Source organism: Populus nigra, chromosome 5 (genome assembly GCF_951802175.1).
Source record: "Populus nigra chromosome 5, ddPopNigr1.1, whole genome shotgun sequence".
NCBI classification, from domain to species: Eukaryota; Viridiplantae; Streptophyta; class Magnoliopsida; order Malpighiales; family Salicaceae; genus Populus; species Populus nigra.
In genome coordinates, this window is record NC_084856.1 from 1,608,785 (window position 1) to 1,632,604 (window position 23,820).

At 34.4% G+C, this 23,820-nt stretch overlaps 2 protein-coding genes across 4 annotated transcripts; both read left to right on the forward strand.

Annotated features, from left to right (window-relative positions):
- The first annotated feature begins 8,463 nt into the window (after positions 1-8,463).
- On the forward strand, positions 8,464-19,259 carry LOC133694570 (lysine-specific histone demethylase 1 homolog 3-like). 3 transcript variants are annotated; one of them, XR_009842308.1, is made up of 12 exons: positions 8,464-8,600; positions 8,926-10,893; positions 11,675-11,816; positions 11,964-14,276; positions 14,435-14,528; positions 14,696-15,144; positions 15,595-16,311; positions 16,462-16,536; positions 16,968-17,064; positions 18,076-18,112; positions 18,190-18,294; positions 19,027-19,259. XR_009842308.1 is itself a non-coding variant. In XM_062116126.1 (9 exons), the coding sequence occupies exons 1-9, from the start codon at positions 8,554-8,556 to the stop codon at positions 17,031-17,033; spliced, it is 5,871 nt and encodes a 1,956-aa protein (XP_061972110.1). In that variant the 5' UTR covers positions 8,464-8,553; the 3' UTR covers positions 17,034-17,696. The 3 variants fall into 3 exon arrangements, 2 of the variants coding, with proteins under 2 accessions (XP_061972110.1, XP_061972112.1); XM_062116126.1 differs by lacking the exons at positions 18,076-18,112; positions 18,190-18,294; positions 19,027-19,259 and having other exon boundaries at positions 16,968-17,696; XM_062116128.1 differs by lacking the exons at positions 18,076-18,112; positions 18,190-18,294; positions 19,027-19,259 and having other exon boundaries at positions 8,467-8,600; positions 8,818-10,893; positions 16,968-17,696.
- A 366-nt stretch (positions 19,260-19,625) lies between these two features.
- LOC133694571 (V-type proton ATPase 16 kDa proteolipid subunit) lies at positions 19,626-21,717 on the forward strand. Its single transcript, XM_062116129.1, has 3 exons — positions 19,626-19,848; positions 19,971-20,256; positions 21,445-21,717. Exons 1-3 carry the CDS (start codon positions 19,770-19,772, stop codon positions 21,575-21,577), a joined length of 498 nt encoding a protein of 165 aa, XP_061972113.1. The 5' UTR covers positions 19,626-19,769; the 3' UTR covers positions 21,578-21,717.
- Positions 21,718-23,820: the final 2,103 nt, after the last annotated feature.

Genomic DNA, 23,820 nt, shown 5'->3' on the forward strand with positions numbered 1-23,820 from the left:
AATTAAATCATTAGATATCATTAGTGATATATACTAATTAGTAGTGCATATATATAAAGCATTCGAGTTTTCTTTTATGTTTAAAAATCATGTAAATGATGTTAAATTTTATATCTAATACTTGTTAAATTTATTTATATTATGTAATTTGAAAAGAATACATTAACCAATACATGGTACTTGAATAGATATTATACGAGGCTAAGGGACATTAACATTTTAATTTTATATATTCTTTCATACTTTTTATCAAAAAGAAATTTACATATTCTTAATTAATAATTAATTAATTAATTATCATCATTATCATGTATTTATAATTATAAATTAAACTTCAATTATAATGTAAAGTTAGAAACTTAAGGTTGATTTTTGTAGGATTTGTAATTATTCATAATAAGAAAATCAAAGAAAAGTTTTTTTTTGATTTTTATAAACTAAATCTTAAAGATGATATGATTAGGTTTGTTTTACAGGGATTATAATAGCTATATAAATTTTTTTAAAAATAAAAATATTTTTACCTTGATCAAGTTAGATAAAACTGCTACTCAATTAAATTAATCAAGTTGGATAAGAACTCAGACTCAATCAAATCCGATAACATTTAGCACTCGGTGAGTCAATCCCTATATATCTTTCCTTCAAAGGACAAGATAAAATAGTCTTTTTTTATTATTATTCTAATAATATTTGCTAGGAATCTTTTCCCCGTGACCTTTCAAAGTGATAAGGACAAGAATCATTCGCTTTTGTTTCAGAGATTGTTTGATGGTGTGATTCAAATGAATTTTTTAAGGTTTTTTAATTTTTTAGTTTTAAATTATTGTTGTTTTCGTATTTTTATATTATTTTGATATGTTAATATTAAAAATAAAATTTAAAAAATAAAAATATTATTTTAATATATTTATAAAAATAATAATTTTAAAAACAATATTTATCATACATACATACACCTAGTACGATATCTCTCCAAATTTGTACAGCTGTTAAAGGCTCAATGTTTTTTTCCAAATTTGGAACGAATATATCAAAAAGAAAGAAGCCTTTTTATTTGCGTGCACGGAAATTACCCCACAGGCCACAAGTACATTGTTTTTTTTATCCTTTCGAGTGATGGGTTGTCTCTGGTTAGTTTCTCGGCCCATTTATGCAATGCAAGTGAGCTAAGCTAGGCGAAACACGAGCATGCATGGGCCCATCTATGAACCTTTTGGAGCTCGATCGACGATCAACATCAAGCATGGAGTAAATTTTGATTTTAGAAGGCACTTGTCTATCAAGTCATGGTATACGTTAAGGAATGGACTTTATTGTTTTTTTTTAGCCCCTTTTGACTTGATTAATGTGTCATATTCCACTATTTATTTTCAGAAACATTTTCTCGACAACTATTCCTATTTTTCAACTTTCGTTTTTATAATTATTTCTTCAATAAAATATGTTTAACTAATTCTTTTCCGAAATAGAAAGCAAAAGATCTCTTTTAATTTATTTATTTTGAAAATATTGAAAGATAAGGAAATAAGACCTTTTCAAGTGAAAAAATTGGAAAAAAAGCTATGTTTTAAAAGGGCGTAGTTTCTGCTTTTGAGTGTGTTGACAAACTGTAAAGAACACAAGCGCCTCCACTTATATTTACTTGATGCTTTTAACTATGGCATCTCATTTTCTGATCCATGTATCTTGCAGTTGCAGATCCAAACTTTGTTTTTTTTTAACACGACTGCTCGAAAATTCCTCGAGCTCTCCGAACACAAGATCGAGCCTTAATCCGCAGGTTTACATGATCTTGACTTTATCAAGAGATTAAAAAGAAAAAAAAGTTTGTGGCGTGCATGGAATCATGATTTGGTTTTAATTAGGGCCCCATGCAGTAATATATTTTTCTCCACGTTTGATTTCCTCTTCGATGTCCACCAGCTTCCCTTCCTGCAAACGCAACTGACTCTGTGTGGCCCAATATCTCTGAATATTATTTATCAATGCAAATTCCAGAAATACGTCGATAACTTCTGTATTCTGACGAACTCCTTAACGACTATCTGTACTGGCATGGCTTCATTTCCAGCTCAATCATTTCTAGTCTAATTAACAAAAAAATCCATTACTTGTTCTTTGCACGACGTCAGTCTCAGATTATTTTTCTTCTCACATCGCTCTCAGTTTATCAAGTAGGCCTTGGAATCAAATTCAATGCCGACCTTAGCTTGGATCGATGGGGTTGCGGGATTACTTGAGCAACCATCTTTTATATTTAAGCTCTAAACCAATGAATTATCTCTTCACCAACTCAGTTTGCCCCCCTTAATCACCTAATTCTTTGAAGGTGTGGACGTTTGATCCTCTTAATTAAAGCAGCCAAAGCATGCATTGACAAATACCCTAATTCTTTGAAAACGTGCAGGACACTTGATCCTCTTAAAACAGTCTAAGCATGAGTTGACAAATACGTACATTAGGCAAATGATAGATTTTTTTTTAATATAAGATTAAGGATAATTAAATAAATCAATTTATTCGATCTTATATAATTGAAAATTAAGGTTTTTAATGTGTTTTTATATTTTTAATTGTGTTTATTCTGTTTTTGTATGGTATCAAATTCGATCTCCAATATATTCTTCTACCAAGTTTTTTCATCTAATTATATTCTCGTTATGAAAATGCATTTGAGTTGTACAAGAATGTAATCTTTTTTTTACAAAAAAAAAAAAAAATGAAAACATGCATCTTTTAAGATCTTAATATTTGATGAGTAATTTTGAAACTTTTTATTTATTAGAAATATTTAAGTAATTTTGAGAAATTTCCTGTTATATATATGTTTATGTAACTCAAGGGATATTTGGAAACGAAAAATAAAATTTTATCAATTTGAATAGAAAAACTTAATTGAAGAACATATTATAGAATTGAATACTATATGTAAAGAAAAAACAGACGCAACTAAAAATATAATAATATATTGAAGACTTGTTCACTTATATATATATATATATATATATATATATATATATATATATATATATATATTAAATCGTTTATCCTAAGATTAATAAACCAAAATAAACACATCCTTCGCCTTTCCTTTCAAGATTGGTGTCTAAATATTTAGCTTCTTAATTTGGAGAGGCCAATAACTTTCAACTTCTTGCTAGAAAATGGCTATACGTTGTTGAAAACATTTCCATCCAAGGATCAACAATGCTTTAATTGTTGATCTAAGACATATACCTAATTGATATCGGTTCTTTTCATAATCTTTTTCCGTGGGGTTTCTTCTTTGAATTTAAGAGTATCGTATTGCGAATGGCCATGAGAAATCAAAGTCAAAACTAAATCAAGAATTAATTATGAGGACTAATTGAATATATATTTTTTTCTGTTCTTAGAAAAAAATAATATTTTTTTTCTGAACGTTAACTCTAATATTTGAATTAAAAAATCAAGAAAGGGTGAAACCTCCTTAACCCAAAGCAGTAACCAAACCACTCGAAGTTAATTGTATGGTATGCTGTAGCTCTCAAACACTAAGACGTAAAAAGAAACAAATGGTTCTCGATTAACAACGGTCAATCAAGGCCATGTAAAAATCAGAAAGCCATTGGAAAATAGAATGCAGCAGGCAGTACTTTTAAACCCTTCCAATCCTCGTAATTAGATTCCCATGCACGGCAAAGATAAATTCCGAAATCTTGCATCTTGACTAAAACAATAGGCAGGGCTACATCTAATATATGTAGATCCCTTAAACCAATAATTAAAAAAGAAACAAGATAGTGCACGACTTAATCATAAAGAAAGTGATCGAAAAATGAAATTAGTCAGATAAGTTTCTCAATCCACCCATTGGCCAAATTAACTAAGCTAGACAAAAGCTAGCCATTTCCTAATTGGAGGTTTAGAATAGCAGACAGGCTCATCTATATCACATGGAAGGGCTACTTATGTGCAAGTTATGAACATAAATTTAGCTGTTTACCAGAACAATGTATGCTGAAAATATCATGAGGCATCGAATTAATCAACGTAGTTTGGCTGCTCGATCTGGGCATGTTTAGCAGATTAATGTTGTTCTTTTCTGTTAATATTTACTTGTTTAGGCCTTGTGGGGTTTGATTCTGTTAGGTCTCTAATGATAGGAGAACTGTTCATCATTTATGCCGTAGAGAACAACAAGAACGATTACAAGAGGAACAAGCGATGCATTCTTGCACATCACCAGAAATTTCTCATGACAACCTTCCTAACTCGGTCTAAGTCTTATGTCCGATCATCTTGGCATCCATGTGACAATATAATTTAAGAAAAACCTTACCTGTCTGCCACAATTTTAGTGCTGGTTTGGCACATTTCTTGCTTGTCTTGGAGTAGAAAAACAAACAGTCTGATCTCCTAGCATTCTAAGCGTATTAGATTGTTAGAAGTCGCCTCAGGCATCATATTAATAAAAATATTGCCTCAACATTGTTAATAATAAAGTTTTTTTTTTGTTTTTTTTTTATCTTTTTCCAAATCTTTTAGTCAACTGAAAGGAAAACAGGATAGTATTTCCTGAAGTTCAGTCTCAACATATCCAAGCAATCATCTAAGTCTGGCATGGGTTATTAAAAATAAAAATAATGTACAATTAAATTGTTATTTTTCTTATGAAAAATGTGCAAATCGTTTCCCTCTTTACATTATAATTGTCATAAAATAAAATTATTTCAATAGGAAAGCACCGGGGTGGGGGGGGTAATCTTTGTTAGATTTCAGTATGCATATAAATATCTATTTTTCTACTATATATATATATATTCATTTAGATTTAAGTGCGTTAAATAATATATACAACTTATTCATTATTATTTATCAAGTAAGTAAGATAATTGTCTAAGAAAATTTATCCATGTATAGGTATCCATTGAATTAGAAATAGATTGGCATCCCTGCTCTATGGTATTGACTTTTTCCACAGCAGAAAACATTGTGAACATTGGAATAAAAGATATATAAAAAAAGGGGATTTCATTTTCTGGCCCGAATTTTAAACTAGCTGGTGCGTGGCTGGTCACTACCAAATGGGCCTAGACGAGCTCCGAGATAAGACCTCGTCCATGCAAGAACAGCCAGATTGGTTGTATTGGACTATTTTCAGTTTTGTTCAATTTGATATCTATAAAATATTTTATTTTATGTATTTATAATTTTTTTTTAATAATTAAATAGGTATCATTTGAGAGAAAAAACAGTTATAATTTAAAATAAAAAAAAACCTAAAATAAATATGTTAATTTTTATGGAGAAAAACGTAACCATCTTTTGAAGGATATCCCTTTTATTTTTATAGCCACGCCGGGCTTTTATAAGAGAAAAGGTTAAAGCATCAGTAAAAAATTTCTAATTTCTCATAATAAAATATCTTTCATTTATTATAATAAAATATTTATAGCATGAAAAGAATATGGGCTAAACATTCTATTGGACCCAAACTAGACCCACATGTGAATCAGGTTAGCACCCTGAACTCATAAATGATGAGATATTACTCTTTTATTTGATTATTCTTTGAAATCACGTATCTAAACAAAAATAATAAATGTTAATGCATCACTTTCTATTTGTTTTTTCTCCAAAGTTATTCCTTTAAATATGCTATGCTAGCATGATGATTGTTTATTGGGTGGGTGGAATATTGAGTGTTTGATAATGTGGTATAGTATGTTTTTAAAAATTATTTTTAATTAAAAATATATATTTTAAAATTTTATTATTATTTTTATATTATCATATTAAAATTATTTAAAAATATATAAAACTTAATTTGATACCTTTTCAAATAAAAAATATTTTAAAAAACAGGTTATAACACAAAAAAAACTCACATGATATTTCTATATATTCAAATTCTCATCTAGTGTTAATATCATAATCAAATTCTACCTCAATTCAACTTGAACTATACAGCTGCATAATTGTACCCTTTTTTTCTTCTAGATTTCATAGTTTGCTGTACTGTAATTTAGCAATGCATATGATGATCTAATTTTAATAGTTTGTTTATTTAAAAATAAAAGAAATATATTGTTTCGTGCAATGATGTTTTGTAACGATAATATAGTCAAAACATTGTGTTGATTGATATAATTATTTATATTTATATCATGCTTGTGGTGTGTAAACATGAATAATATCGAACGTCCATGAAATTAAGACATTTGATTCAAACGTTATTTGATCTATTATTTGATTTTAAAAATATGTACATAAATGTACTAACCATTTGAATTATCTTCTTATTAGTTCAATGCACTCCATCAATTAATATTTTTTTGTTGTTTATTGATTGAAATAATTCAAAAATGTAAATAAAATGAAAAACAAAACAATCTTAAAATATGTATAAATAATATGCTATACATTCTCACGCATATTCCTTTTTTTTCTTGTTCCGCATGTATTCTACTGAATTGCCATGCCTACTAAGCTGAGCTGCCGACAAAAGATTAAGCTTTGAAGTTTGATGCCTTGATCCAAAGTCCAAGCTCTGAGAGAGATCGTATGCCTACGTCACTCCTCCAAGGAGCTCTTTGCCAGATAGTCAGATACCACCCAAAGCAATTGTCCCAATCAGGTTGTCTGTCGCTCGAGACAGGTATCCAGGTATTGTCCGAGACACCGAAGCGTGGTGTCGTTCATCTTGAACTATTTTTCAGATTAGTAACCACCGACGAGGAACTCGATACAAACAACATGCCGTCTGTGTAAGGAAAGGCACGTCGCCTGGACAAAGGGTCGGTCATGCACTTGGACGTGTTGGACAGGGTGGTCCACATCGTGGCCATTTTGACAATGAATGGGCTGAGGTGGGTATGGGTTAAGCACTACCTGAATCGGATGGTATATCGAATCCAGATCCAAGAACTATCCTTTATATTTGGGCCAATGGCCCATGGAATCAACACTCTCAATAAGATGTCGTCGTCTTATTTATTACATAGAAAAATAAATATGGACACGTGGTGATTGGTAAGTTAATAGATTGGTGGCGCGTGCTAGAGCCGAGGTAATTTCTTTATTTTAACATAAAATATGAATATTAAAATATTATTAGCATGTTTTAAATAAATAAAAAAACTCATGGCTTATATCATAAACACAACTACTAGATCAAGTAAGCTAATTTCATTTGTTACGTCGAAGAATAAATATAATAATTGATAAGTTATAATTTTTTTTATCATAAAAAATTATAATTAGTTGATGATACGTGGTTCATAAGTCATAAAGTTTGGAACACGTTATAACAAGTACCCCATGCATGCATGCATGTATGTTTTAAACTTTTTATAATTAAATTAATTGAATTATAATTTTTTAGGCATGAATATTCCGCTATTCCGCCATGCATCTATTTATTACTTGCTTGAAATTATATTTTAATTGTATTTGGAGTGAGTTTTTGAACAAGATCATTTATAAATATATTAATTCCAATTAACGTACAAATTAATTTAAAAATATTTTCCATCATCAAATAAGAAATTATGCCTGGATTGTTATAAATTTATGCTGAAGCAAAGCATCGATTCCCTTGTTTGTCTCTATTTTGTTTTTCTTTTCTTTCTTTTCTTTTGTGAATCCTCCAGTCTACTTTTTTAACTGTAATATAGTGTATACATAAACATTGTTTCAAATCAGAGAACAAGTTTTGGAAGTAATATATTTAAGTTGATGAATTTAAAAAGAAAAAAAACAAAAATGCTAGAATTGCAATAGTGTCACAGGATGTTGTTGTAACTAGAAGCATGTAATGTGTTTGTTTATGTGGTGCAGTTATATTTAAAAAAGAAAATTTTGTTTTTAAATTTTTTTTTGGAGATTTTTATATTTATGTTTTAATATTAAAAATAAATTTTCAAAAATTAAAATATTATATTAATATATTTTTATTTAAAAAATAATCACTATTATAATTTCAGAGATAAAGCTAAAACACTTTCTAATCTCAACAATTTTCTACCCGATAGCCCAACCCATTCATTTTTTATAGTGTTAAAGTGAAAGAGTAATGATATTTATTTACGAGTAAAAGAAAAGGATAAAAAAAGCTTCGAACACTAGGGAAATTAAAAAAAAATCTAGGATTTTTTTTAAAAAAAACAGACAACACTATTAGTAGTAAAAAAAGACAATAGTCTTGGCTCTAAAATAAATAAATAAATAAAATAAAAAACCCAAGACATTCATTATATTTATTTCCCTTAACTTTAATATAACAGCACAATAGATTAAGTATTTGAGCTGTTTGATTTTGTGGTACATTTATTTTTAAAATATTTATTTTTATTTTTTTATATTAATACATTAAAAAAACTTAAAATAAAAAATTAATTTAAAATAAGAAAATAATAAAAAAGTTTCAGTTTTTTTTTAAATACTTTTAAAACTAAAAAAAAAAGTCTCCTACGCTTCAAGCCTTCTGATTCCAGAAAACAAAAATCAAATTAAAATTAAAAAAAATCAAACGCTAACGGACTGCTCTCGCTCTCCCTCGACAAATCGATGACCGCTACCTCCCTTTCCATGTCAAAGCTCCATTACTCTCTCAGGTCTGATTCCCTTCTCCCCTCTCTCCCGCACCTCTCTTTATTTTTTTTCCCACTCTCCACACGCAGCACTGTCTATTCACTCGCTTCAGATTCCTCACTTTTTTTTTCCTGTTAATATCGTTCGATTCTTTGCTCAAACTAAAGCAAAGCTATGGATAATTACTTGCATTAGAAAGAGATGATTCTGTTTCTAATTTTTTGTTTTTTATATATTTAGGTTTTGATAGGTTGTGCCTGGATTGTTATTTTGTGTTGTTTTAGTTGGTTAATGATGACATTAGTTTGTTAATTGAGGGAAAAATGAGCTTTGATTTTTTGATAATAGAGAAATGGAAAGTGATGATTTGTCGAATTGTAAGGATTTGGAAGCTAAGTTAGGGTCACAGAAGGGTTTGTCAAAGAATTTGTTGAAACCTAGGGTTAACAAAGGAATGGAGGAGCAGAAGGAATTGTTGGGGAAGCAAATTGAGGTTGGTATCGATTCAGATGATAATGAGCCTATTGGGTCTTTGTTCAGGTTGAAGAGACCTAGAAACCCTAAAAAGGTTAAGGTGGTTCTGGAGAAGATTGAAGTTAGGGAAGATAAATTGGTGACCGAGGATGAGGATTTGGGAGGAATGGATGATACACTTGCGAGTTTTAAGAAGAAGTTGAAAGCTCCTAAGAAGGGTTTGGGATCTGTAAGTGCCATTCAAAATGAAGGTGATGAGTTATTGGATGGAAATGTGGAGAAAAAAGTACAAAACAAGTGTAAGGAGAGAGCGAGTAAAGTGGGGAGTGGTTGGAAGAGAGTGAGAACTGGGGGTGATGCTGCGGTTGATGATGATTCAGAGGGTTTGGGATCTCAGGGTGATCTGTTAGAGAACCAAGAAGAGGAAAGTTTGTTGCCTGGTGAGAGTTCAAGTCAGTCTTTGGATAAGTTGGAAGATTCAATATCAGCTTTTTATCAGAAGAAGCAATTGGGTTCGGTGAGGAAGTCTTGTGCAAATTCGAGTTCAAAGCAAATTAATAGGGTTCAGTGTTTGGAGGCCAGATTAAGCCCTGAATCTGGAGTTGGTTCTGGGGGTTCCAAGGATGTGGATTTAAGTACATTCAGATCCAGTCCTGTCTCAAGTGTGGTCTGCAAAGATCTGGAAGCTGGAGACAGTTCCCATATAGTTGCCAATTCGAGTTTGTTAGATTCTACCTCTAGACAAATTTTGAATACAAAAAACCAGAGGCTTGATAATGGGTTTGGTGAAACTTCCTATTGCATAGAAGAAAACTCGGATAGAATCAAAGGGCTCTCTGTGAGCAAGGATGAAAGTATGAAATCCAGTGACAAGAGGCATGATAAATCTTCAGAAGTTACTGCTGAGGTTGCTGCACCTGCATCTCCAGCATTGGGATCTCAACATGGGGTGATTGAAGATGAAGAAACGCAGGACCCATGCATCTCAGATTTTAAAGGGGAACCTATGGGGAAACCTTGTAGTCCATATAGAATTTGGAATGAAAGTCATTCCGCTCCAGGCAATAATGATGGCTTGGAAGCTCAAACTTTAAAGAATGGGTTAAAGCTTTGTTCTGTGGGTAAAGTAAGCACGAGGAACGCATTAGAACAACAATCTAAGGGTGTTTCAGCCGCATGCATTTCAAATGCAGAACCTCAAATTTCAATATCTTCAGGCGGAAGAGAAGTCTCAGCCTCCTCTAGCCCTAATAGTCAAAATGATCTGCAGGATCTTGCTTCAGTTCCAAAAAAGGAAAATGTCGAAATATCTGATGTTAGGTTATCACCTATTACTGTAACATCCAGAGAAGTCCACAAATGTACATTTTCTTTGTGCATGAACCACAATGGGAACTCCTTAGATTATCTTTCCATCAATGAAGAGGCCAATGGACCATCTCCTCGATCTGTAACTCCAGAAGAAAATGAAAGTTATCCAGAAGATGCTGTATCAGTGCCAGATTCTGACATCAAAGATGGTCACTTAGCAGCTGTACATCGTGCTATGCGGAAGCCCAAAAAGCGTAGACTTGGAGACATGGCTTATGAAGGGGATGCTGATTGGGAGACTTTGATAAATGAGCAACAATTTCTGGAAAATGACCAGGTTGTTGAAAGTGACCGATCTTTTAGAACCAGAGAGAAGTCTGATTCTTCTTCAAATAGTGCTGAGGCTGAAAATGGCGGGATCGCAGCAGTTTCAGCTGGATTGAAAGCACGTGCAGCAGGTCCAGTTGAAAAGATCAAGTTTAAGGAGGTCTTAAAGCGCAAAGGTGGGCTTCAAGAATATTTGGAGTGCAGGTTAGTTTTTTTTCCCCCCTTACATCTGGCTGTTTATTGCACGCAGTACAGTTCCGGTAATTTCTTTTTACCTTTTTTCCTTCTTTTTTTTCTTGTTGCAGTTCAGAAGAGCTGTTTTCTTTTGTTATTTGTCGGTGTTATCAAGTTGACAGAACACCAACGGTTCTTTATGTTTAGCGGCATTGGATATTGCTATGTATGCTTTATACTGTTGTTTTTGTATCCACATCTAATAGTTACCTGCCACCTCTTCTGAATCAACTGGCAAGTATCATTCCAGCCAGAGCAAAAGATCTTGGAATCTTGGTCTGTTGTGCCTTTTTATGTGTTGGAATCGCAGGGATATCCAAGTAGCTAACTATCTGTCCATCTTTCACTTGTTGCTATTTCTTTCTCTATACAATAGTATGTTTGAAGGACCATATATTATTTTATGGATAGTGAATATATCCAATGGAAGGTGACTTCTGTTAAGAAAGCATATTGTGATTATAGGCTGTCTAATTGCTAGCCTCCTATTTCCACGAAATAGATATTATGTTGATCTCGTTTCAGTTTGCATTTTTTATAGCATAGCTTGTAAGAGCAGCAATGCTGTTGTTATTGTATCTTACTATTTTGGCTCTTTATAGTCTTCCCGTGCAGAGACTAGAATTAGTCATCCTCCTAGTTTCTTGTTCTCCCCAAAGAATATGTTCTTGGGATGGTTTATGGTTACCATATAGACCATGGACTGCGCCCCTTTTCCCATTGCTTACTTGATTGCCTTGGTGCATTGCAGGAATCGGATATTGGGTCTTTGGAGCAAAGACGTTAGCCGTATATTGCCTCTTGCAGACTGTGGCATCACTGAGACTCCTTCCCAGAATGAATCTCCCCGTGCTTCTTTAATAAGGCAAATCTATGAATTTCTTGATCAGAGTGTAAGTTGTGTTACTTTTGATTTTGTTCTTTCATGCAAGTTCACAGCTGATGCCTCCTCATCAAAAAATATAAATAAATAAACAGTCCAATATTTTGGTTCCAGTTACATCATGTCTGGCATCTAAATGCTCATAATATGTTGACAGGGCTATATAAATGCTGGAATTGCTTCTGAGAAAGAGAGTGCAGAACCTAGTGCCAATCACAATTATAAACTTGTCGAAGAAAAAACTTTTGAGGGAAATCCTGGAGCTTCAGTAGCTGATTTAGAAGATGGGGTCTCCTTTATCCTTGGTCAGGTTAAAAGTTCTCAAAATTCCTTGGAGCCAAAGGACAGAGTTCCAATGGATAACCAAGACCTGGCATTGAAAGCTTTGAAAAGTGGGAAGCTTGTTACTCCAATGACACTGGATTTACCCAATGTCAAGGAATGTGAAGAATGGCCAGCTGAAGATATTAAGCAAAATAGTGTTAGCAATACAAAGTTATCTAATGGGCTGGCCAGTTTGGATGCTTTGAGTACTGATCCATCTTGCACAATGCTGGATAGCAGGACGGCCCCTGTAATAAATCCAGAGTTAAGGAATGGCTTGCAGAGTGTTAAATCTAACTCTTGTGCTGAAATGGGAGGAAGTCATAAATTGCTGTGTGATTCCGAAGACAGAAAGAAAATAATTGTCATTGGAGCTGGTCCTGCTGGCTTAACTGCTGCACGTCACTTGCAACGTCAGGGTTTTTCTGTCACTATACTCGAGGCTCGGAGTAGAATAGGTGGTCGTGTTTATACAGATCACTCATCTCTTTCAGTCCCTGTAGATCTTGGGGCTAGTATTATAACTGGAGTTGAGGCTGATGTGACTACTGAAAGAAGACCAGACCCTTCCTCATTGATTTGTGCTCAGTTGGGCCTTGAGCTGACTGTGCTAAATAGTGACTGTCCTCTTTATGATATTGTGACTGGAGAAAAGGTTCCTACAGATCTGGATGAAGAATTGGAAGCAGAGTACAACAGCCTTCTTGATGACATGGTCTTGGTTATTGCTCAGAAAGGGCTACATGCTATGAAAATGTCTCTGGAGGATGGTTTAAACTATGCCCTCAAGACACGTCGCATGGCACACCCTGGAGCCTTTTTCGATGAAACTGAATCAGGAAATGCAGTGGATGCTTTATATGATTCCAAAACTTGTAGTGTTGATGGTGGAGCTCCTGAGAATTCTAAAGAGGAGATTCTGAGTCCTCTTGAGAGGAGGGTTATGGATTGGCATTTTGCTCATTTGGAGTATGGTTGTGCTGCTTCTCTCAAGGAAGTTTCGCTTCCCTACTGGAATCAAGATGATGTTTATGGAGGATTTGGAGGAGCTCATTGTATGATTAAAGGGGGTTACAGCAATGTTGTCGAGTCTCTTGGGGAACGACTCCCCATTCACTTGAACCATGTAGTCACAGATATTTCATATGGCATCAAAGATGCTAGAGCAAGCGTGAGTCATCGTAGCAAAGTCAAAGTCTGCACCTCGAATGGTAGCGAGTTTTTGGGAGATGCTGTGCTGATTACCGTGCCTCTTGGGTGCCTGAAAGCAGAAGCCATCAAGTTTTCCCCTCCATTACCGCAATGGAAACGTTCTTCCATTCAGCGACTTGGTTTTGGAGTTCTTAATAAAGTAGTCCTTGAATTTCCAGATGTTTTCTGGGATGATTCAATGGATTACTTTGGTGCGACTGCTGAGGAAACTGATCGGAGGGGTCATTGTTTTATGTTCTGGAATGTCAAGAAAACTGTTGGGGCTCCTGTTCTTATAGCCCTAGTGGCTGGTAAGGCAGCTATTGATGGCCAAAGAATGAGCTCATCTGATCATGTAAGTCATGCACTAATGGTTCTTCGTAAACTTTTTGGGGAGGCTTTGGTACCTGATCCAGTTGCATCAGTGGTGACTGATTGGGGCAGGGATCCTTTCAGCTATGGTGCTTACTCCTATGTTGCCATTGGATCATCTGGAGAAGACTATGATATATTAGGGAGGCCTGTTGAGAACTGTGTATTTTTTGCGGGTGAAGCCACCTGCAAGGAGCATCCAGACACGGTTGGTGGTGCTATGATGAGTGGACTCCGGGAGGCAGTGCGTATAATTGACATATTGAGTATGGGAACTGATTTTACGACAGAAGTAGAGGCAATGGAGGGGGCACAGAGACACTCAGAGGTTGAACGCGATGAAGTTAGAGACATAACAAAGAGACTTGAGGCAGTTGAGCTGTCCAATGTATTGTATAAGAATTCTCTAGATCGGGCCAGGCTTTTAACCAGGGAAGCTTTATTACGAGACATGTTCTTCAGTGCAAAAACCATCGCAGGACGTTTGCATCTGGCCAAAAAATTGTTGAATCTTCCTGTTGGAACTTTGAAGTCCTTTGCTGGGACCAGGAAAGGGCTTGCTATGCTCAACTCATGGATTCTGGTATGTTTTTTATTTCACAGCATCCCACCCTGTTAGGAATCTAGACCACTGGGGTTTTACAAATTATTTCAAAATTCTGAAGCTGCTAGTGTCGTTTAATGATGATCATATGCAGACCAAAAAATCCTAACCATATGGATCTATTCGATTTATTTCAGGACTCAATGGGGAAGGATGGGACTCAACTCTTGCGTCATTGTGTTCGTCTTCTTGTGCTTGTTTCAACTGATTTACTTGCTGTGCGTTTGTCAGGTATATTTTCTGATCTACATGCAACTTGAGCATGTCTGCTCATTGAATACAAAGTGTTTACTTATAGAGATGTTTGATGGGGCTTATAGAAGTGATCAGACATCAGAAGTCGTGGATTCAAAGTATTAAACCATTTTTAATTGTTGAAATTTAATTTGTTTGAACAGGCATAGGGAAAACAGTGAAAGAAAAAGTGTGTGTGCACACAAGCCGTGATATACGTGCCATAGCAAGTCAGCTGGTTAGTGTGTGGCTTGAAGTCTTCCGCAGGGAAAAAGCTTCAAATGGTGGGGTAAAGTTATCAAGGCATGCAACTGCATTGGAGTCTTCGAAGAGGAAATCTTTCAACAATTCAACCTCAGGAAAGCCACCTTTGCACGCTCATCATGGTGCTTTGGAGAATAGTAGCAATCTGCAGGTTTCTACATCGACTAGAGGCCCCTTGCCATCAAACTCTAACATGGAAAAAGCAAAGAGCAAGCCAGAAACTCTGAAATGCTCAAGCAGACTGGGTATTGAGGTAGAGGAGGGTAACACGATTGCCATCTCTGAAGAAGAACAGGCTGCCTTAGCTGCAGAGGAGGCAGCTCGTGCTGCTGCCCATGCAGCTGCCCAGGTTTGTTTCCCATATTCATCGCATGAAGTGCGATTCTCTTCTAAAGTTTCCTCATTCCCATGAAATTTTGTAAATCAATTCTTAGTCTACTTGGAAATACATACGAACATCCACTGCCTGGTTACTGTTTTTAACAAAACAAACCTTGTGTGGATTTTAGCTTGAAGTTTTGAAAATCTTTTTACATGATTTTGTGGGTTGGTGGAAGAAAAATGCTACTGCATTTTGTTTTTTTCTTTTCTTTTACCCCTTCCTCTGATATATGGATGGTAATTTGGTGCATGTTAATAGTGTGTAATCCACTGTAAAAAATGACGAACATGTGTGCAAGGATACCACTAGTTTTTCATCTTGATTGTAGCTCTTTCCTTTTACTTTAAGGCTGCTTTCTTTTCTCATCCAGTTGTGATTACCTTAATGAAGAAATTAAATAGCGTTAGCACATTGCAGGCATATGCATCATCAGAAGCCAAGTTTAGCACATTGGTGCAGCTGCCTAAGATACCCTCATTTCACAAATTTGCTAGACGGGAACAATATGCACAGATGGATGAATATGATCTCAGAAGAAAGTGGTCTGGTGGTGTTCTGGGAAAACAAGACTGTATATCAGAAACTGACTCAAGAAATTGCAGGGTTAGGGACTGGTCTGTTGATTTCTCTGCTGCCTGTGCTAACTTTGATAGTTCAAGAATGTCGGGTGATAACCTATCTCAGCGGAGCCATTCAAATGAGATTGCTTCACATATGAGTTTTAGAGAGCAGTCTGGAGAAAGTGCAGCGGTGGACAGTAGCCTTTTTACAAAAGCATGGGTGGATACTGCTGGTAGTGCAGGGATAAAGGGCTATCATGCCATTGAGAGATGGCAATGTCAAGCAGCGGCAGCTGATTCAGATTTTTTCCATCGGGCCATGCATATAAAAGATGAAGAGGATTCAAACACAAGTTCTAGACCACCTACCTGGAAGCATGATGGACGAGCAAATGAGAGCTCCATCTCACAGGTCACTGTAAACAACGAGCCATCAAAACATCATTCTCGAGGTGCTGATCGTATTAAACAGGCTGTTGTTGATTTTGTTTCATCATTGCTCATGCCTGTTTATAAGGCAAGGAAAATTGACAAGGAGGGGTACAAATCAATAATGAAGAAAATATCAACTAAGGTTTGTGCATTTTTCCTCCAGCTCCTCCTTTATTCTATATTTTGTTTCTAATTAATTGCTCTTGAGCTATAAATATGTACAATTTTGTTATCCAGGATGTTGCAACTATCTGTTCTGTCGCTGTCTTACATATATACTATTTGTCATCAGGTCATGGAGAAGGCTACAGATGTAGAAAAAGCCATGGCTGTTTCTGAGTTTCTTGATTCCAAGCGCAAGAATAAGGTGTGTACCCATATAGCATAGTATTGACATCAAGCCTTCCCTCCTTCAATGCAGACATTTCCGTTCCTTCTGAGAAGATTCCTTGCTTGCTCAAGAAACATTCCTTTGCCAAACTTTTAATACATCGGGACTTGTTTTTTGGTTTGGCAGCAATAGTATAGTTCCTAATTATCATTTATACATCATATACTGCCCAATTTACTTGGAAATTTGCATCAGTTATCTATCCGTCCTTCATCACCCATCTTTTCATTAGCATGAAGCAGATAACTTCTTTTGATTCTTCTTTTATGTTATTACCTCTTAGAAAAAACTTTTCTTGTGGGTAACATCTTTCCATGAGTATGTTTTTTCATTCTATGATCTCGATGTTATTTTCCATTTTCATCCTCACTGAAACTTAATAATCTTTGGATGCTTTTAATATGCAGATTCGTGCCTTTGTGGATAAATTGATTGAGAATCACATGGCAATGAAGGCAGCTGTTGAACCTTGACAGTCCCCAGAATTGACTTGCCTGTTTTCAAGTATGCTTCTGTGTGACATTTACAGAAAGTCCATTCATTTCTGTTCCTTCACGAGTTCACAGTATAAGATGTTAGCCATGGAGTTTGTGGCTCGGCACCTGTGTAGATGCTTAATTTTGGAGTGCCAATATGCTGTTAATGATGTAGAAAGTGCCATAGCAGAAAGGGGACAGTTTTCCTGTTGAAATCAGGAGGGTCCCAGTGAAGATTGTTCGATATCCAAGTATTCCCGCAGATGTCTTCAGATTCTATTGGAGTGCAGCTCAGAGGGCCAAAGGAGCTTGGCAATTGCTGTAGCTCTGATTACCTGGATCACGAGCATCAGCATATTTTGAATCATATTGCTCCTTGCAATTGGTTCGTCACGTCAACAATGATTCTGAGGCATTGAGAATTGATGCCTGACTTCTTTTTAATTCAGGGATTGGCATAGAGGAGGCACTACTTAGTCCTGACTTTTTGTTGTTTGCTATGTGTACAGTCTAGGATTGTTTCAGTCTTGACAATTGTCAAACATACAGAATATTTCTCTCTTACTCCAAGAAGTGCTAAAGTGCTTCTCTGATTTTTCAAGTAAAATGCCACTAATTTTTCTGCTGGCTGAAATTTTAATACAAGGAACATGTTCTGCATTTATGGCAGCCTTTCTAGGCTATGCTTTGTCTATTTGCTCTCTGTGGTGTGTTTGCATTTGTTGATGTGCATTGACGTAGCATCAATGTGCATGGAGTTTACTTTCATTACCTTAAATCCCAGCTCGGCGATGTGTAGCATGGCATTTGAAATTCAAAATGGTGAGAGGTCTTTGTAATAATTGGCTGACTTAGCGTCTGTGGAGTTCATCTCTTTTTTTAATGGCAACAATTGCACCAATGTGTAGACTTTGTCGCATTGTATGTATCTCAAAGTAGTGACTCTAGTTAATCCTTGCTTGTCAAAGTAGTGACTCTAGTTAATCCTTGCTTGTCTTTTGGCTATTATCTTACTGCTCACATTATCTGTTGCTGCCAGGTTGGGAAACATATTGTGGTTGTCTTGCCAATGCGAGGTATGCCCATTTCATATACAAGTCATTCAATTTCTTTTAATGAACTTTTAGTAACCGGATGCACTGCAACATGGCAGCCTTGTGTGCTAAATATCAGTGCCATGGAACTACTGAAGATGTGGTTAATGTCCAGAAAGCGAGTTGTGTTTGCTCTGGCAGTAATGAAGAAAACTCTGCCCCTGGTTAGTCGATGGAACATAACATTGCTTTTTAGCTTTGATTGTCTCCCATCATGTCACCGATCTCTTTTAGAATGAGGGAGAGAACAAAAGTTCTTTGATGACATTGGAGTGCGCATTCAGTAAATACATTCTGCAATGTGCTGGCATTTGTTTTATTTCATTTTGATCTCTTTATGGAAAGAAGAGGGCCTTTTTTGCATGACAACTCTCCAGGATTTTTCTCCTCCGGAGCACTGCTTTACTAATGCATAATAACTTGACGGTGACCATCTTGTGGTTCCTTTTTGGACCTGAAACGACCTGGCAAGTTTCAGCTTAAATAAAATACTTTTAAGTGGTGCCTGGCCACTGCTTGTGTTGTCATTTTTTTGCACACTTCTGACTGAATTATGATTTATCTTAATTGCCTTTACGTCAACGGGTGTTATCCTTCTGTAGATGTATTGTATTACACTTTCATAATACATTGACAAGTCGTTTTGATATGATAAAAAATTCTTACATACTCTCATCTGCGTCAAATGTCTTTGTTATGTTATCTGTATTCTCTCCTCGACATGGTTTGGATTTGTTTGTCAAACAACCATAAATTATGAGAATGACATTTGACATAGGATTTTCAAACGAGGTCTGCTTGTTTATATAATGTCCTGGGATGGTTGGATTATGGGTTATGGGTTACATGATTCTATTCTCAGTGGCTGGATGTTGTTTTCGTTTCTTGTCTTGCAGCAAGGACATGGGCGTTGTCGACTTTGATTCAAATTTCACCTGGTGACCTCCAAGAAAGCAAGCCGATACGCCAAGCCCCTTCCATTCAAAATGAAATCAAAGGAACAACCTGTCAATTAGGATATGTTTGGTTTGTTTTTTTGCAAGTAAATTTGGTTAGAAATACTTTGCCTTGAATCAAAAAATTATTTCTAAGTTTGAATCAAAATAAAAAAAATACATATACTTCCTAATTCGAACTCGTTATCTTTATTTTTCAAGAACAAGTTTGAGATTTTATTAGAAATAATTTTTATTTTTTTATTAGACATAATTTTTATTTGAATAAAAACAAATATTTTTCTTATTAATTTGAATTTACACCTATCTAAGTTAAGTTTGGCTTGACAGCTATATTTTAGTTTATACTGTAGTATTTAATATTATGATAGTGGTTGGTTTTTAAAATATGTTTTTGTTTACTTGAAAATGTTTAAAAATAATATTTTTTTATTTTTTATATTAATATATTAAAAATATCTAAAAAAATTAATTTTAAATAAAAAAAATACAAAATTTTATAAAATACAAAACAGTTACTGTATCTTGATACAGGCTGGCTTTTGAGCCCAATAACTTCCTTCGCCAAGAAGCTCTCTCCAGTTTCTCTTATTATTAGAAGATAAATAAATAAGCTAATTAATTAACACAAGAGCTCTAGATTCAATTGTCCTCTCCAAAACTCGTCAAAATCCAAAAACAAAATGTCTTCAACATTCAGTGGCGATGAAACTGCGCCGTTCTTCGGATTCCTTGGCGCTGCTGCCGCCCTCGTTTTCTCTTGTAATTTTGATCTCTGGTTTTTTTTGGAACCAAATTCTGATCTTGATCTATGAATATAAAGATTCTAGTTATTTTCAATGATGCTTACGTGGATCTGGTGTTTTGATTGGGTGATTGTTCAGGCATGGGAGCTGCTTACGGCACCGCGAAGAGTGGAGTTGGCGTTGCATCAATGGGCGTGATGCGACCAGAGCTCGTGATGAAATCCATAGTCCCGGTCGTTATGGCTGGAGTTTTGGGTATATACGGTCTGATTATTGCCGTGATTATCAGTACTGGTATTAACCCGAAGGCAAAATCCTATTATCTGTTCGATGGATATGCTCATCTTTCTTCTGGTCTCGCCTGTGGCCTCGCTGGTCTCTCTGCTGGTATGGCTATTGGCATCGTTGGTGATGCTGGTGTTAGGTAAATCTCTTGAGTGACTTAATAACTGATTCCAATTGCTCAATTTTTTCTTTTGGATTTGTTATGTTTTTTTAATTATAAAAGGTATCTTATGATTAATTCTACCGGGATAAAAAGTTTCGTGTTTCTTTCGCTTAGGAGCGGTATTTGAAGCTGCTATATGATATGCAATGCCTGTTTTAGTTGCGATATGGTTTTGTCTTCAATGTTTTGTTTTGTACTTGTTTTGTAATATGGTTGCTAGGAAGCTGCCAATAGATTGTTTGAGCTCAATTTCGTGGATTGAAATAGTTGTTCAAGCTTGGGTTGTTTTGGAATTGAGCTCTAGAAGCTTGTTTGATTTTAGTTCATAAGCTCCTCCGTCAAGTGTTTGAGATTGGCTCAACTGCCTCATGATGCTCATTGGAGTTGATTGAGCTGGGGGAGCTTTGACTTAGACCCGACCGGAATTTGAACCTAGTTTGCACTCAATAAAGTTTTTAATTTAGTTTCAATTTGAAGTAATCAAATGTTTTCAAGAGAATTTAAAGGAAATGGTTGTCAGCTTTAAGTTTCCATAAACAGACGTATCAACTAATTTGTGTAAACATAACAAATAGAGACCATGAAAATTAATGAATGGAGGGACCCTGAATGTTATCATATATGAAAAGCCTTCCAATAGAAAATTAGATGGTAACTGCAGTCACTAAAATAAACCAAAGCTAAAGTTTACTAGACATTGCTTAGAATTCTAATCTGCTAGAATGTTTAAGGTTGAGTTTTGCAATTAGTTTATTATTGTTACTATTCCTTCCTGTTTGCATTTGTGAAGATATTTGGAAATATAAGGTTAAATGTTTGAGGTTTTCTGTTGGGTCTTGATTTTTGGAGGTTCGGTGAGAAACAGGTATTTGGTTATAATAATTTCATCACCTCTTTGGTGTAGATAACTACTAGTGTCTGCACTGCTTTGTTGGGTTAAACAATGAAGTTTGTGATATACTGTATGCTGTTTACCTGTACTTGTTTCTTGTGTTTGTTTTGCGCTGTCTGTTTGACGCTGGGTGCCTTGATTAGCCTTCCATTTCTGAGGTTGATACATGCTATACAGATGGTAGTGTTCTCTTTTATGGTTTTGCCCAATGAGTTATTGGATTTCAGTTTTTCATTGAAAGTTCCACTTTAATGTCGGGCTGTACTTTGCAGAGCTAATGCCCAGCAACCAAAGCTTTTTGTTGGTATGATCCTCATTCTCATCTTTGCTGAAGCACTGGCCCTTTACGGTCTCATTGTTGGCATCATTCTCTCCTCCCGAGCTGGTCAATCGAGAGCTGAGTAAAGAGTCCCTCTGCTTGGTGTCTGTATGGCTGTTGTGATTCATCTTTGTTAGTTTAACTTAAAAAGTGTTTTGTACTAAAAAAATTCATGTCTGACTTCAGTGCCATTGCTTATATGATAAAAATGTAGAATTGGTTATTAGCTCTTCCCTTGATAAATTCTCATTGTTTAATTAATCGATGTATGTTATGGTTCACTTCAAATTCTTGTTGAAAGGATGCCATATTGCCTGGTTTGCTGATCCTGCACTCTCCCGCTGTGGTGAAGGATCCAGATTGACCTTGCCATCCATCTATAACTGCCTTGAAATATGTTTTTCTGCCGGGCTTAATAGTCTGTAGTCTATAGGCTGGTATTTCGGCCCCCTCCATTTCATCAAGTCTGGATCCGTCACCGTTTGAAGTTAGAAATTGCTTTCCAGAAATTAATGAGCTTAGTTCGATTTGGCCTTTGTATTAATACAACCAAACCAACATGCTTGTGAGTGGCATTCTTAATTTTATTTCAGTTTTTGCTTTTGGTAGTTGTGTTTTGGGTACTTCGATTATTTGGTTACTGTTGCTGTTAATGCCATTCAGGAGTAAATTAAAGGAACGAAATGTGACTAAACACGCCTTATAAATCTTTATTAATTAATAATTACCTAAATACTCTAAAATATCTTGGTTTATTTATAGTGTTTCACTGCTCAATAATATATATATATATATATATATATATATATATATATATATATATATATATATATATATATATATATATATATTAAAGTGCGCCTTATCAATTTTCTACCGTGGTTGAGATGGTTAGCGTGTGTAGGGCTGCTGGGGTCGCAAGTTTGAGCGCTGGTGGGTGCATGTATTTTCTGAATTGTGTTGCTTTTTTTTCTCTCCAAAAATAAGAAAGATGCATGACATGTCATTTGTCTATTTAATGAAAATAAATAAATAGAGCAAGGCCAGGCATGTGTGGCTTGCTCCCGTGGGCTTTACACGAGGCACGATCCTTTTCTTCTTTTTCTTACTTTCATATGTTTTTTTTATGTTTTTTTTTTTTTTTGCACCTTGAAGAGTATTTTTTTGGCTTACTTTTTAGTTTTAACGTGATTTTTAAATATTTTTATAAATTTTTATTTAAATTTTAATAATATTTCTTTCAATTATTATGCATGTGATATTAAAATAATAATACTAATAATAAATTATTCATGAAAATTTATTTTATTTATTTTTATTCTCAAAACTTTTAAATAGATTTTAAATATATTTTTATCGTATTTATAATTTTTTTAGATTCTAGTTACACATAAATATTAACATATTATTTTGATATATTTTGCAAACTTAATGTAACAATCATAAAATATTTTTTTTAATATAAATAATTATTTCAGTTAAAAACTTTGTGTTTACTAAGATGCATAATAAAAAATGTTAATAAAAAAATTATCCTTACGTAAAAAAATCATAATGACTGCTTTCTTAAATTTAATAATAATGCCAAAAAAATTCTTATATTTTCATGTTTTAAAAAGTACTGGTCCCTTGCAGTGTAGTGCTTTTCATGGTTTTGAGTCAAGAATTAAAAAACAAATCCAAAAAAAATCATTTGATGTATTTTTAATGGTGTGTTTGGCAAAATTTTTGCTTATATGCTTTTGAGCGCTTTTCAAAAGTAATTCTAGTTTGAAAAAACATTATATTTATTTTTTTTAATGTTTTTTAATTATTTTAATATACCGGTGTCAAAATTTTAAAATTTTTTTGATGTATTTTCAAATAAAAAATTATTTTAAAAAACACATTACACTACAATCTCAAATACACATCAAAATAATATTTGAAAACACGATCCAAATGACGATTCACACAAATTTAATTATAATTTTTTAATGCTTAAAATTAATTTTTTTATGTATTTAAATTATTTTGATGTACTGATGTCAAGAATAAAAAATATTATTTTTATATATTTTTAAATAAAAAATATTTTTAAAATATGATAAAATACATGTTGCAACTCCAATGTAACATGTGTTTTTAAACAAAAAGCATAAAAATGAAAAACAAAATGAAAGAGAAAGACAGGTAAAAAAAACTAGTATAACTTCAAATACACGTGGTTCCATGATATAGGGAGTGCCCCTGGTATTGAAACGAGGGGGGGAAGTATTTCGGAATTTGAACACGGTATATTACATTACGTCACTGCTAACGCAGCTAATAAAAAATCCCCCCGTTAACC

Bases quoted from the DNA above. Each gene is read 5' to 3' on its own strand.
- LOC133694571 (XM_062116129.1), top strand. From the start codon at position 19,770: ATGTCTTCAACATTCAGTGGCGATGAAACTGCGCCGTTCTTCGGATTC. The intron at 19,849-19,970 runs GTAATTTTGATC...GTGATTGTTCAG, and splicing joins TGCCGCCCTCGTTTTCTCTT to GCATGGGAGCTGCTTACGGC. The intron at 20,257-21,444 runs GTAAATCTCTTG...TGTACTTTGCAG, and splicing joins GTTGGTGATGCTGGTGTTAG to AGCTAATGCCCAGCAACCAA.
- LOC133694570 (XM_062116126.1), top strand. From the start codon at position 8,554: ATGACCGCTACCTCCCTTTCCATGTCAAAGCTCCATTACTCTCTCAG. The intron at 10,894-11,674 runs GTTAGTTTTTTT...GGTGCATTGCAG, and splicing joins CAAGAATATTTGGAGTGCAG to GAATCGGATATTGGGTCTTT. The intron at 15,145-15,594 runs GTTTGTTTCCCA...AGCACATTGCAG, and splicing joins CTGCCCATGCAGCTGCCCAG to GCATATGCATCATCAGAAGC.